At 37.2% G+C, this 12,892-nt stretch overlaps 1 protein-coding gene across 1 annotated transcript in view; it reads left to right on the forward strand.

Annotated features, from left to right (window-relative positions):
• Positions 1 to 12,892, forward strand: part of DEPTOR (DEP domain containing MTOR interacting protein) — a 293,215-nt gene that overhangs the window by 88,793 nt on the left and 191,530 nt on the right. The window contains 1 exon segment of the mRNA XM_053715320.1: positions 6,369 to 6,547. Within this exon segment, the coding sequence (XP_053571295.1) occupies positions 6,369 to 6,547 (179 nt within the window).

The following is a 12,892-nucleotide window of genomic DNA, read 5'->3' on the forward strand; positions in this document are numbered from 1 at the left end:
AAGTTATTTCTGGTGGGGCAGAGCCCCTAGCGCCCATATTAATGAGCCTCCACTAGCTATCATATATAGCCAATAACTTACACCAGCCCCCATGCTCCCATCCTGAGCCCCTCTTGTTTCTGCTTCTGTCCTGGAGCCCCCAGCCGCTCCCCTCCTAGCCCCCCTCCCATCCTGGGCTTCTACAGCAGTGGCGGAACTCCAGGGCCTGGTTGCACCTGTTGGGCCCTCCCTTTGTGACCCTGGAAGTTCTTCCATTTTTAGAATATAGTGGTTATGCTAATTTTTATTGTATGTATATATCTGTGTGTTTAATTCCTGCAAAGTTAAAGTCAGAGCTAGAGCATATGAGGCATAGGTGTGTAGACACACAAATATATGCATCTCATTTTTCATAGATTCTCAATTGGAGTATACCCTGTGTTGTCCACTACATTAAAAAAAAAAAACGCCTTGCACTTGTGACTGGAGGAATAACAGAGCAGTCTATACAAGATAACCTCAGTCAGCTGTTAAATTATATCTACCACAATATGTTCCAGATGTAATCACTAGTTGTATCATCTATACATACTCTTACTTAAATGTATAAATTATATCAACATGTTTGTATGAAATAAATAGCTTAAGGTTTTAGTTCCTTGCCAGTACCAATGTTGAAATCCAGTAATTCCTGTAGGTAGGGTTTGTGCTTCCTTTAATGTCTGAAGAAGCAATAGGCACTGAGAGGTGCATATAATGACATGCTATTTTATTTTTACCAGCCAGACATGAATTGTAATAGTGTGATTTATTACTGTGAATTGTATGAAAATGCAGAATTCTGGCCTGGCTGTACCTTTTATTTAAACCTTTTATTTACCACTTTGTAGCAACAGGTACTATGCATGGGGCTGAACAGTCTTAGCATCCTACAGAATTATGACCCTTTAAAGTTGGGTGCTATCCATTCACATAGAAACAGCGTTTATATACTCTGATGAAATCTAAGGCAGATATGCCATCTTTAAAGGACTTATAAATATGTGTAGTATTTATCAGCAATTAATCACTACAATGCAAGCACTTTGCACACAAAAAAAGCATTTAAAGTGATCAGCAAAAGGGTTTTGTGTTTCCAGATCATTCAAGAGATACCCTGGCCTCCTTATCTGTGTTCATTTTTAAACAATGTCTTCTTGATAATGCTTCACTGAAAAAAAAAAAAAAACCTTTCTGGACAGTGGGTAACATTAGAAGATATTTAAAAACAAAAATGTAAACCCCCACAATTAAAGCTACGGGTTGCCTAGCACAGGGTAACGCCACACTGTATACTGTATGACATGTAAAAAAATATTTAGAATTAATTAGTGGAAAATCTAGCCCTGGTATTCCTGGGGGCCCATTTATCAAAGGGCTTGCTGACCTGATCCAACACTGCGGATCAGGTCCGCAAGACCTCGCTAAATGCGGAGAGCAATACGCTCTCCACATTTAACATTGCACCAGCAGCTCACAAGAGCTGCTGGTGCAACGCCGCCCCCTGCTGACTCGCGGCCAATCGGCCGCCAGCAGGGAGCTGTCAATCAACCCGATCGTATTCGATCGGGTTGATTTCCGGCGGTTCCTGTCCGCCTGCTCAGAGCAGGCGGACAGGGTTATGAAGCAGCGGTCTTTAGACCGCTGCTTCATAACTTGTGTTTCGGGCGAGTCTGAAGACTCGCCAGAAACACGGCCCTTCAAGCTCCATACGGAGCTTGATAAATGGGCCTGCTGGTGTTTAATGTGTGAAAATAATGATTTTAGGTGCCAAACCATGCAAATATTTTTTTTAAATTCAAACTGAAGCTCCCTGTTGCCTTGTGAAACAGGTATAATGGTGATGTCATGCACCCAGGAACTAAAGGAAAGGGAATACATTTACTAAATAGTAATCTCCTCCACATCCATATAAAACCCTCCCTCTCTCCTATGGAACAAGTGTTCACCATTCCCCATTAGAGGAACAAGGGCCTAGAGGAACAAGGGACCCCCATCTGACAGTGTTCACTTGTCCCTCTGGATGTAAGAGGTAATAGATAGGGTCTCCATTAGAGATACCTCCTCTTTGAACTGTGTTCCTTGTAGCCTTGGCTGCAGGAAATGTGACTTCTTACTTCAAAGAGAACCTTATTTTACCTTTAAGTGCTGTGTGACTGGAATAAATGTTCCAATATAGCTCTGCTCTCTCACAACTAAAACAACATGTATTCTGCCTTTGGATACTTCACAACTGTGTTTAATGTTACTACTCATGCACACAGTGACAATATCACGTGTCACCAATGACCAGAGGCATCGATACTGAGGTGCGACCCTTTGTCCATAAAACACAGAGCAATAATAAACATGGAGAATGCAGCTAATTTGTCCTTAGCACTGTGTAATTAAAGTAGAGGTTACCCTCCCCTGAATCCTCCACACTAAAGAGAAAAATGCTTATGGGTTGCCACAAGCAACTCTCAGAATTGTAGTAATGCAGCTTCTAACAGGGATATCTTCTGCAACTGTTTTAATACTCTTTGGTTCATGAAGACATCTCTCACAACAGTATTACAGTTCACTGGCTGACAAGGTCAATCCCCCTATATATATATACACACACACAAGGTAAACTCTGCTTTTGTTACTTTTAATTACTTGACAAAGTTGAATCCCTCTAATGACCTTGGCGGACATTGTGAACTTCTACAACAGTGTTAATTCTCAAAGCTCTTTTCTATTTGGGAGACCAATATTATCCACAGTGGTTTTAACAATCATAGGCTGTTGATGTCAACTTCTGCAGTTGTATTATTTCTTTTATTTGATGGAACCTGCATTTATGCTCCATGTTGCACTGGAAGGCCAACTAGATCCATATAAATGTGCATTGGTAAACAAGTATAATCCCCCCAGAATAATTATTTTTTATCAGTGGTAGGTATTTGTCCTACATGTGCATTAATGCCCTCTGGGTTAGAGGTAAAGAAACAATGGTTCAGTACTGGGGCAATAGTGCTAAGACAAAACAGAGATTGTGAAATTGCATTTTTAGATGGAAAATAAAACAATTTTGTCCTTTTTAAACACCCAGTATGAATTTGAAAGCATGCTTTTATGTGCAAGGCAAAAATACACATTTCACAGTTGCTTTTGAATCTGTTTACATTGGGTAATCTATCTTCATCTTTATTACTTGAAAAGCATGGTATGCTGGACACATTCCAAGCTGCAATATGCGTAATAGAGCCTCTATAAAACAGTATTGTAACAGTTTAGCTTGTTATAGCAGATTTATAACCCATTATGTAAACACAAAGGAGGTAATGTTAAAATGGCACACCTAATAGGAAGCTATTTTAGTATTGATTTCAAGTATGCCAACAGAGATACATATGTATCAGAGTTTCATCAAAAATAACTTAATTCCCATGATGCACATTAGAAAATCACACACAGATCTAGGGACGGTTCTAGACTAGGACCCCCAAACTATCGCCTGCGGTTCACATCTGAGTCACCAAAATATTTGTGTCCCAGGCCTGTTGCTCCAGCTATAAATAATACATTTTCTGGTTTCCAGAGCAAAACTAGGGACTTCTCTGCCACTGCCCTTGGTTCACCATAGCCGTTCTCTCCCATCCTGATTTCCCACAAGTCCTTCTCATCTCTAGTCCAAGAAGGCTTCTGGGAAATTTTTACAGGTGTACCCTCAGCACCCCTGAATGAAAAACAGGCAATAATTTGTTATTTGAGAAGAAATAGATTATACAGTATATATATTTGTACCAGGTTTCATTAATGCCCCAAATTAAAACCAAATTATTATCACATAATATTAGTTACTATTATTTTATTTAATATATACTACTCACATTATCTTTAGTGTAAGTGGGAGTATGATGTAATATGGTCCATGGCTAATAGTAAATGTACCTGTTGTAGACCATAAAATTTGGTTGGTGATGCAAAAAGTTGAAGACCAAGCTAAATATCAAGATAGGGCAACAAAGCTGTCACGTCACACCATTATATTGTGTGACAAACTATTGGGAGTCTATTCCCCAGGTCACACTATGGATAAACCTTTTTATAATATGAAATGAAAGTTTATAACCAAATAATGTGTGTGTGTCCCATTTTTGTCATCCTAGAACTTCAAAATTCAAGTTTAGAAGTTTCTTAGACGCAATAATTCATGTTTCGTGCTTGAGGTTCTCATTTTATGAGCAAAAACATTCATATTTTCCTTTACAAAACATTGGATACTCATGTAGAAAAATATAAATTTCAATAAAGGAAATATTACTGATGGGGGACCTCATCTTTTACTACTTACTCCAACTTTTATTTCCAAAAACTAACAAACAAAAAACTCTGTATGTATAGGTTATACAGTTTGTAAAAAAGAAGTCCATTCAGAAGCAGAATAAAATCTTATGACCTTTACATACAATCTATTGTGTTGCTGTGGGCAGTAGAGAATGTTGTAGTTGTTTAGCGATAAATATTAAAAGAAACAACAAAGAATTGTGGAAAAACTTTATTGCTCATCTTGCTTACATCTTGACAAAAGCATTAATTGATAGGCACAAAAAAAATCTATATTCTTATAACTCACTTCAACAGGAATTAATATGACAATAAAATACAAAAAAAGTTACACTTCAGTATGCAATACAACAACACAAAAAGTATACAAAACAAAAAAGTGATATATCAAAATGAAATAAAAATAATATAATATGTTTTCTTTAAAGGGACATAATACTCATATGCTAAATCACTTGAAACTGATGCAGTATAACTGTAAAAAGCTGACAGGAAAATATCACCTGAGCATCTCTATGTAAAAAAGGAAGATATTTTACCTCACAATCTCCTCAGCTCAGCAGAGTAAGTTCTGTGTAAAAAGTTATACTCAACTGCTCCCAGCTGCAGGTAAACAAATTTTAAAAAATGAAGAAATGAACAGCAGCCAATCAGCATCAGAAGTGCTGAGGTCATGAACTCTTACTGTGATCTCATGAGATTTGACTTAACTCTCATGAGATTTCATAGTAAGCTTCCTTTACCTGATTGGTGAAATAAGATGAGAGTGCACGATGCTAGTCCCTTCAGATGTCCCAGGACAAACACACTAAAATGCTGCTTAGAAATCCTTTACAATGGGAGGTGGCTACTGAGGAACTTTTGAGGTAAAATATCTTTCTTTTTTACATAGAGATGTTCAAGTGATATTTTCTAATCAGCTTTTTACAGCTATGCTGCATCACTTTCAAGTGTTTAAACATTTGGGTATTATGGCCCTTTAAATATAAATATAAATACAAGGCCGGATTGGCCTACCAGGATACCAGAAGATTACCCGGTGGGCTGCAGTAGCTGGGGCTGGAAAGCTGTTGTTTAAAGGGGTGATTAATGAATGCTATTGGGTTGTAGGGTGCGAATATAACAACAATCTGGCACTTTTATTTCATATAAACTAATATAATATAATTCTGAAAAAAAAATATCTGTGGAAAGAGTATCCCAGTAATCCCCTTTGAGAAAAATGGGACTTGCGCATTCTACTGACTCAATGGAAAATATGACTGGTCTCCAAATTCTTCAGGGCTGCTTTATATTCCCAGTCCAGCCCTGCTTATGTATTCCAATCTGATTGCTGGGTAATATCCTCAAACAAAACAAATGCAATGTACATAACGTAATACTGCTTGAAATCAGTTTGTGATGAACAACATTTGTCGCAGGCTACTCGCACATTAGAGAGGTTCATGGCAGGAACTTTCTTCTTTAAAATGTATTATACATTTTAACAGTAAAATAACAAAACAATAAAAACAATACAGCAAAGTCACTTGGGTTTCAAGGGACATAAAACCTCATTTTTTTTCTTTCACGATTCAAATAGAACATACATTTTTAAACAACTTTCAAATTTACCTCTGAACATATCTGTAAGCCAATGAAAATAGGCATATATGTGCAGCCACAGAGAATCGGCAACAAATGATACCAAGAGAACTAAGCAAATTAGATAATAGAAGTAAGATATAAAGTTGTTAAAAATTGTATGCTCTACCTGAATCACAAAAGAAAAATAATTTGTTTTCATATCAGTTTAATACAGTCTTTTTAGAGGCAAATACTATGAAAGGAACATTAGCTATGTTTCAATCACACTGTATCCAACAGTTGCAGTATGTAACAAATTCGGTTCCTAATGTAGCCTCACTGAGGTTTGATTTGTCACACATATAAGTAATTCTTTATCCTACATGGTATTACACTGATCTATTTCTTGCAAGTCACTGAATTGTATTATGTCTAATCTGTTTACATACAAAATATACGTTATTTTTCAGACTCAGGCTGCACGAGGAGAAAATTATTAAAGACAGACGACATCATCTAAAGACTTATCCGAACTGTGTTGTGGCCAAAGAACTGATTGATTGGCTCATCGACCGTAAAGAAGCTGCTGATAGGGAAACTGCAATAAAACTTATGCAAAAATTAAATGATAGTAACATTATTCATCATGGTAAGTAAATATATGACATCATTTTTTTCATATGGCTAAGCAATTCAGTTATTTAATTGTTGGCTAAAACTTCAGTAAGTTTATAGCATTCTACAATTTGGCAATAGTGAAAAATAAGTTATTCCAATGGCAAACTTCTTTTTGTATTTTACACAGTTTATCTTCTGTTTGAAGATACTCTATAATTTCTAGACATGTTGCCCAAAATTCCTGAAAGCAGGTATGTACTGAATTTTGGCCTTGGGTAACATGAGACATTCTTTAGTGGCATATCTGAAAGACAGTAGTCAAATGGTTATTTTATTTGCCTAAATATGTAAAATAAAACTGTTGTAATAAAAGAACACACACAATAGCCTCTATTTACCAAAGTCTGGCGGACCTGATCCGACAGTGCGGATCAGGTCCGCCAGACCTCGCTGAATACGGCGAGCAATACGCTCTCCGTATTCAGCATTGCACCAGCAGCTCACAAGAGCTGCTGGTGCAATGCCGCCCCCTGCAGACTCGCGGCCAATCAGCCGCCAGCAGGGGGGTGTCAATCAACCCGATCGTACTCGATCGGGTTGAATTCCGGCGATGTCTGTCTGCCTGCTCAGAGCAGGCAGACAGGTTATGGAGCAGCGGTCTTTGTGACCGCTGCTTCATAACTGCTGTTTATGGCAAGCCTGCAGGCTCGCCAGAAACACGGGGCATCAAGCTCCATTCGGAGCTTGATAGATAGGCCCCAATGTATGTATCAATATGGCTCATTGGCTGATAGTTAAAGGGACATAAAACAGGTTGAGATATGTGCATGTCCTAAAAGGGTTCATTAAAGTAAAAATAGTTTGCATAACAAATATGTTTAAAAATTGCTGGCAAGTATTTTAAAATAATTTTGAAAAATAAGCAAAATGAATTACATTGCTAAACTGCCTGGAGCAGCTAACTCCACCCCTCTGATCAGTGTTTAGACACAGGCATTGTATTTCAACTGAGTTCACAGCTTCTAGGCATGCTCCAGCAGATAATCCCTATGCATTTTTGCATTCTACCAAAACAACAATAGATATAGATACAGCCAAAGAAGGAAATGTGTGGGGGGAGTTAGAGCTTTACAATTCAGAAACTAAAAAGAAAGGGTTACTGGCAAGGCACTGCAGGATACATTTGCAGGTAAAGTAATTAAAGTTCAAATTATTATATTTTGTCTCTATCCTTACTTATTTTATGTAAATTTAAATTGAGTATTTGTACTTGTGAGTCAGTGAGCATCAGAAGAAGGTACACAGCAATTAGCATTAGTAAGGAGATCACAGCTGATGCTGCTATCAATTTAATTATATTAAAGGGACAGTAAGTAAAAAATTAAATGTTCTTGATTACATAAAGCATGCAATTTTAAACAATATTCCAAATTACTTCTATCACTATGTTCTCTTGGCATCCTTTGTTGAAAAATCAGCTCTAAAGCAGCAATGCACTACTGAGAGTTAGCTGAGCACATCTGGTGAGCCAATTGCTAGAGGCAAACTACCACCAATCACTAGCTAGCTTCCAGTAGTGCATTGCTACTTCTGAGCATACCTAGGTATGCTTTTTTAACAAAGGATAGCAAAAGAATGAATAAAATGTGATAATAGAAGTAAACTGGAAAGTTGTTTAAATATGCATGCTGTGTTAGTTCAGTGAAAGTTTAATTCAGATGTTGCTGTCCCTTTAATGTCCCTTTAAAGGGACAGTCTACAACAGAATTGAGATTGTTTTAAAAGATAGATAATCCCTTTTTTACACATTCCCCAGTTTTGCATAACCAACACAGTTATATTTATATATTTTTTACCTCTGTGATTATCTTGTATCTGAGCCTCTGCAAACTGCTCCTTTTTTCAGTTCTTTTGTCAGACTTGCAGTTTAGCCAATCAGTGATAGCTCCCAGGTAACTTCACGTGGATGAGCACTGTGTTCTCTATATGAAATTCATGAACTAACACCCTCTAGTGGTGAAAAACCTGTTAAAATGCATTCTTAAGAGGCGGCCTTCAAGGTCTAAGAAATTAGCATATGAACCTCCTAGGTTATGCTTTCAACTAAGAATACCAAGAGAACAAAGCAATATTGGTGATAAAAGTAAATTGAAAAATTATTTAAAATTACATGCCCTATCTGAATCATGAAAGTTTATTTTGGACTAGACTGTCCCTTTAAACATACTAGATTTCAAGTGAACTACAAAAATATTAGTGCTATTGCGCACTATCATTTAATTTAAATCAAATGCCTTTTTATATTTGTGCTCATATTACAAGCTGGACGTATTTTTTTTATTGGTGGAGAGATAGTCTAGGGCTCACTAACATCTGGAGTTTGGATAGTGCGGGTGGGCTAAATCCTTCACATAATAAACCTCTTTGGGATCGTGTTGAAAAACATGTCAGCTATAACTCAAGCCATAAACTTAAGGTGATCTAAACCTGTACTCAAGTAGCTGATTTTTTAAATAGATATAAATGTCACCACTTGTACTTTGACTCCAATTAAAAAATGTAAATATATACTGTATATATTTTGTTGTGTGCTGCTGCTAACTTGTAATAGTAGCACTAGCTACTACATTAGTTCTATTTAAGTTTAAACTGCTGTCGAGCTAACCCTATGCTGCCCTAAACATTTTTCCCATAGCCAATACCAGACAAATGGGTTTTCATTAACAAATGAATTACAAATAACTTCAGTAAAATAATATCGGACAATATTAGTAATTACTGAATAATCAGCAGTTTATTGAGGAACAAAAAATACAGTATAGTAAAATGATTGTGCCAAGAAATCCAGTAAAACCTGATGATTATGGGGGCGGAGAGATGGCTGCACGTTTGTGAGCTCTGTACTCCCTTCAGGGCTTAAAAGTTCTTAATACGCGATATAGCCAACTGTGGATCCTCAATGGAAATAGCATAGGCTGGCTAAACTTGCTGGTCTATACTGTGCAGATCTTCTGAGAAACGAGGCTAGCCACAAGCAAGCACAGCATTTTGAATTGCCCGCACGGAGACGCCATGTGGCTGGGCCGCACCTGAACACGGCAGTATTCCACTCTTAGATAGAGCCTGTATCGCAGGTCACAATATCATGCCGGAATGAACACGGAACTTAAAGGGCTGAGGCGGACACCTACGAGCACAAGAGAGGAGGTAATGCAGTGCATGCTCCTGTATGGGCTTCTAGGCGCAAGCAGAGGTTATTACGGAGTTAACACAGACACCTCCCCCTAGTATTAAGCAGCATCCTTCTCATACAGAATCTGGGAATAATATAGAGCCAGCTCAGTAAGGCAGTATGTTCAAACTATCATCCCTAAAGTGGGTATAGCTGGCTAGAAGGCACTATGTGGAGATCGATCCAGGAAATGAAGTTTTTAACGGAAATATGAACGCTCCTGCATATTACCCTGCATGCATAGAATAACTTCCACAGCTACTGTATAATTTCTTTTGCACACCGGGGGTAGGTCTCATATATTAACTCTCCTTACATTGGTTAACTTGTATGGAAGAAGAAAGTAGAAAGGGGATTATGAAATAAAAAAATAAAAAATAAATAAGAAACAATAATAACTCTGTTTGGGTCAATCTGGTTAGGTTGTGAGTGGGTCTAATCAGAGTGCAGGCTTGTTAATGTAACCACATGGGAGGGGCCTGTCACAGCCTTATCCTCTGACCTGCATTTTTTACAATCTGATCCTGCCTGTATCCATATTCAGTTTCCTGAGTCACCCAGATCTACCTTTAGGCCCAGTGTAAGGTAGAGATAGCACACATTCTTTGTAAAGCACAATAGATAACCAGTCACCAACATGTCTCCTAGGAAGGTGAGCAGGGCTGAAAAGCCTGCCAAGAAACAAGGGTCCTCGACACCTTCAGTCAATAACTTCTTCAAAAATCTGGACATACCTACCGTAACCCTTCCTAAACCTACTTGTCAGCACTAACCATTTCACTGTGCCTTTAAGACAAGTTCTCCTCCCCTCAGGTATACTATTTAAACACACTTTACCCATAAGACATTGCTTGATTATTAAAGAGTGTTTTGAGACAGCATCTTGTCTCTTTATCATCTTAAGAATAATTAGCCTTGAGCATTCTTATATATTGGAGGAACTTATCAAACTCTCTCTCTAAATCTATGCTCACTTTTAAGCCTTTATCCAGATGGTTTAAACCTTAAGCTAATACTTAATTATCTAAGTTGAAGGGGAGATCAATTTCTCTTTAACTCATCCACCTGTGATTAGCTGTAGCTCTCTTCGTTACCACTTCACAACAGACGCTTAGACTACTGCTGACGTCACCTCCGACTCTCTGAATTCACTGCGCATCACGCCGGAGTTGCTCACACGCTGCAGGCATCAGACGCTGCTCTCCTGTCTCCTTAGACTTTGAACTGTTCACCATATCCAAGTAAGACACGCTGTATCTGTATATAATATCTCTTATTCAAGGTATGTGCACCACCGATAATGTATATAAGCATGCTAGGACAACTTTATAAAGGGTAATGCATTACTGAAATCCTTGAGTTTATATTTTTGAAAATTGATTGCTTTCTCTGCTCATTTTCTATCAAGAGACTTGTCATGTTCATTACTTATATTGAATCTCCTATTCTTAACCTTACATTCTGAGAAAATTGTTCATAACATAAAAACCTCAATATAAAATGTATCTTTGTTTATAACTAAACATATGAGTCAGACACAACTAGAGAGAATCATAGTTGTGTCAATAAATATTAATCCACCATTAATACTGAATACACACAGGAACCTTATATCTAAGTAATGGTATTAAGGAGATTGTGTATTCATACAAAACCTTTTCAGGTAAAATTCAATTGTTTACTGATATTATTATAGAAATCAGACCTGTATCCTCACAGAATAATCAAGCCTTAAAAAAAAAAAAAAAAAAAAAAACATTTTAAAATTCACACACATTTTTCTAGGAACAACATGGATCCTATTGAAATGGCTAACCAGATCACCACACTAAATCAAAAGGTGGAAATATTGGCACAAGGACTAACTGAATTGAAAAATGAAAATAGTAGTCTTAAGCAAGTAATAAATGAATTTATAAGCCAAAAAACTAATGAGACACCTGAACCACAGGTTAATCCCCCAACTCCTTTTTCTGGTGATCGCACGAAATTTCGTGAATATAAAAATGCATGTATATTACTTTTCACCTTAAAACCACGAACCTACCGATCTGACAAGATTAAAGTATTCACAGCATTCTCCTACCTAACTGGAGAACCCAGAGCATGGGCAGATAGATTCCTAGAATCAGAAGATTCCATTTTAAATTCTCTTGAGAATTTCTTCCAAACTATGGCAATACTATACGACGATATTAATAAACAACAAACCGCAGAAAATAGATTAAGATCCCTTAAACAGGGAAAAAGGCCCGTGGAGGATTACATTTCAGATTTTCAACTATGGGCGACAGACTCAGAGTGGAATTCAGTAAGTCTGAAAAATCAATTTCGCCTAGGTTTGTCAGAACACTTGAAGGATGAACTGTCTAGAGTGGATTTTCCTGAAAGTTTGGATGCTTTAATTAAATTATGTATAGCTATGGATAGAAGGTACCGAGAAAGGAAGACTGAAAAACATTTCTTTGAAAGCACTCCCAAAAGAAATTTCCAAACTTATCAAGAAAAAACTCAAATAAATCCCATACCAATGGAAATAGGTACCATACGCGGTCCTCTAAGTTTAGAAGAAAAACAAAGAAGAAGGTTAGGCAATCTCTGCCTTTACTGCGGAAATAAAGACCCTGATGTTGCCACATGTCCAATTCTTTCCCGTCAAAAGAAGGGTAAGTTATTAAATAATTGTTCATGTGAAAAATCTAAAAATACACCCTACCTGTCACTAATATTGTCTTTACAGTGGGACAGCCAACAACTACAGAACGAAGCCATTATTGATTCTGGAGCTGAAGGCTTATTTCTTGTTGAATCATTAGTTAAACAAAATAAAATACCAATACTGCAGAAATCTTCTCCTGTTTTTGTTAGGGTAATTGATGGTTCTCAAATTTTAAAGGGACCTATCACTCACCACACAATTCCCCTATCAACCATCACACCTGATGGGCACAAAGAGTTTCTTACATTTGACATTATTCCTAGTTCAATTCACCCTATAGTACTTGGTATACCCTGATTACAAAAACATAATCCAACCATAGACTGGACACAAAATAAAATCACTTTCACATCACAATATTGTCAAAAAACATGTTTCCCATTTGTCAAAATCGCACATATAAGTTCCACATTACCTCAAGAATA

This window comes from Bombina bombina, chromosome 5 (genome assembly GCF_027579735.1).
Source record: "Bombina bombina isolate aBomBom1 chromosome 5, aBomBom1.pri, whole genome shotgun sequence".
NCBI classification, from domain to species: Eukaryota; Metazoa; Chordata; class Amphibia; order Anura; family Bombinatoridae; genus Bombina; species Bombina bombina.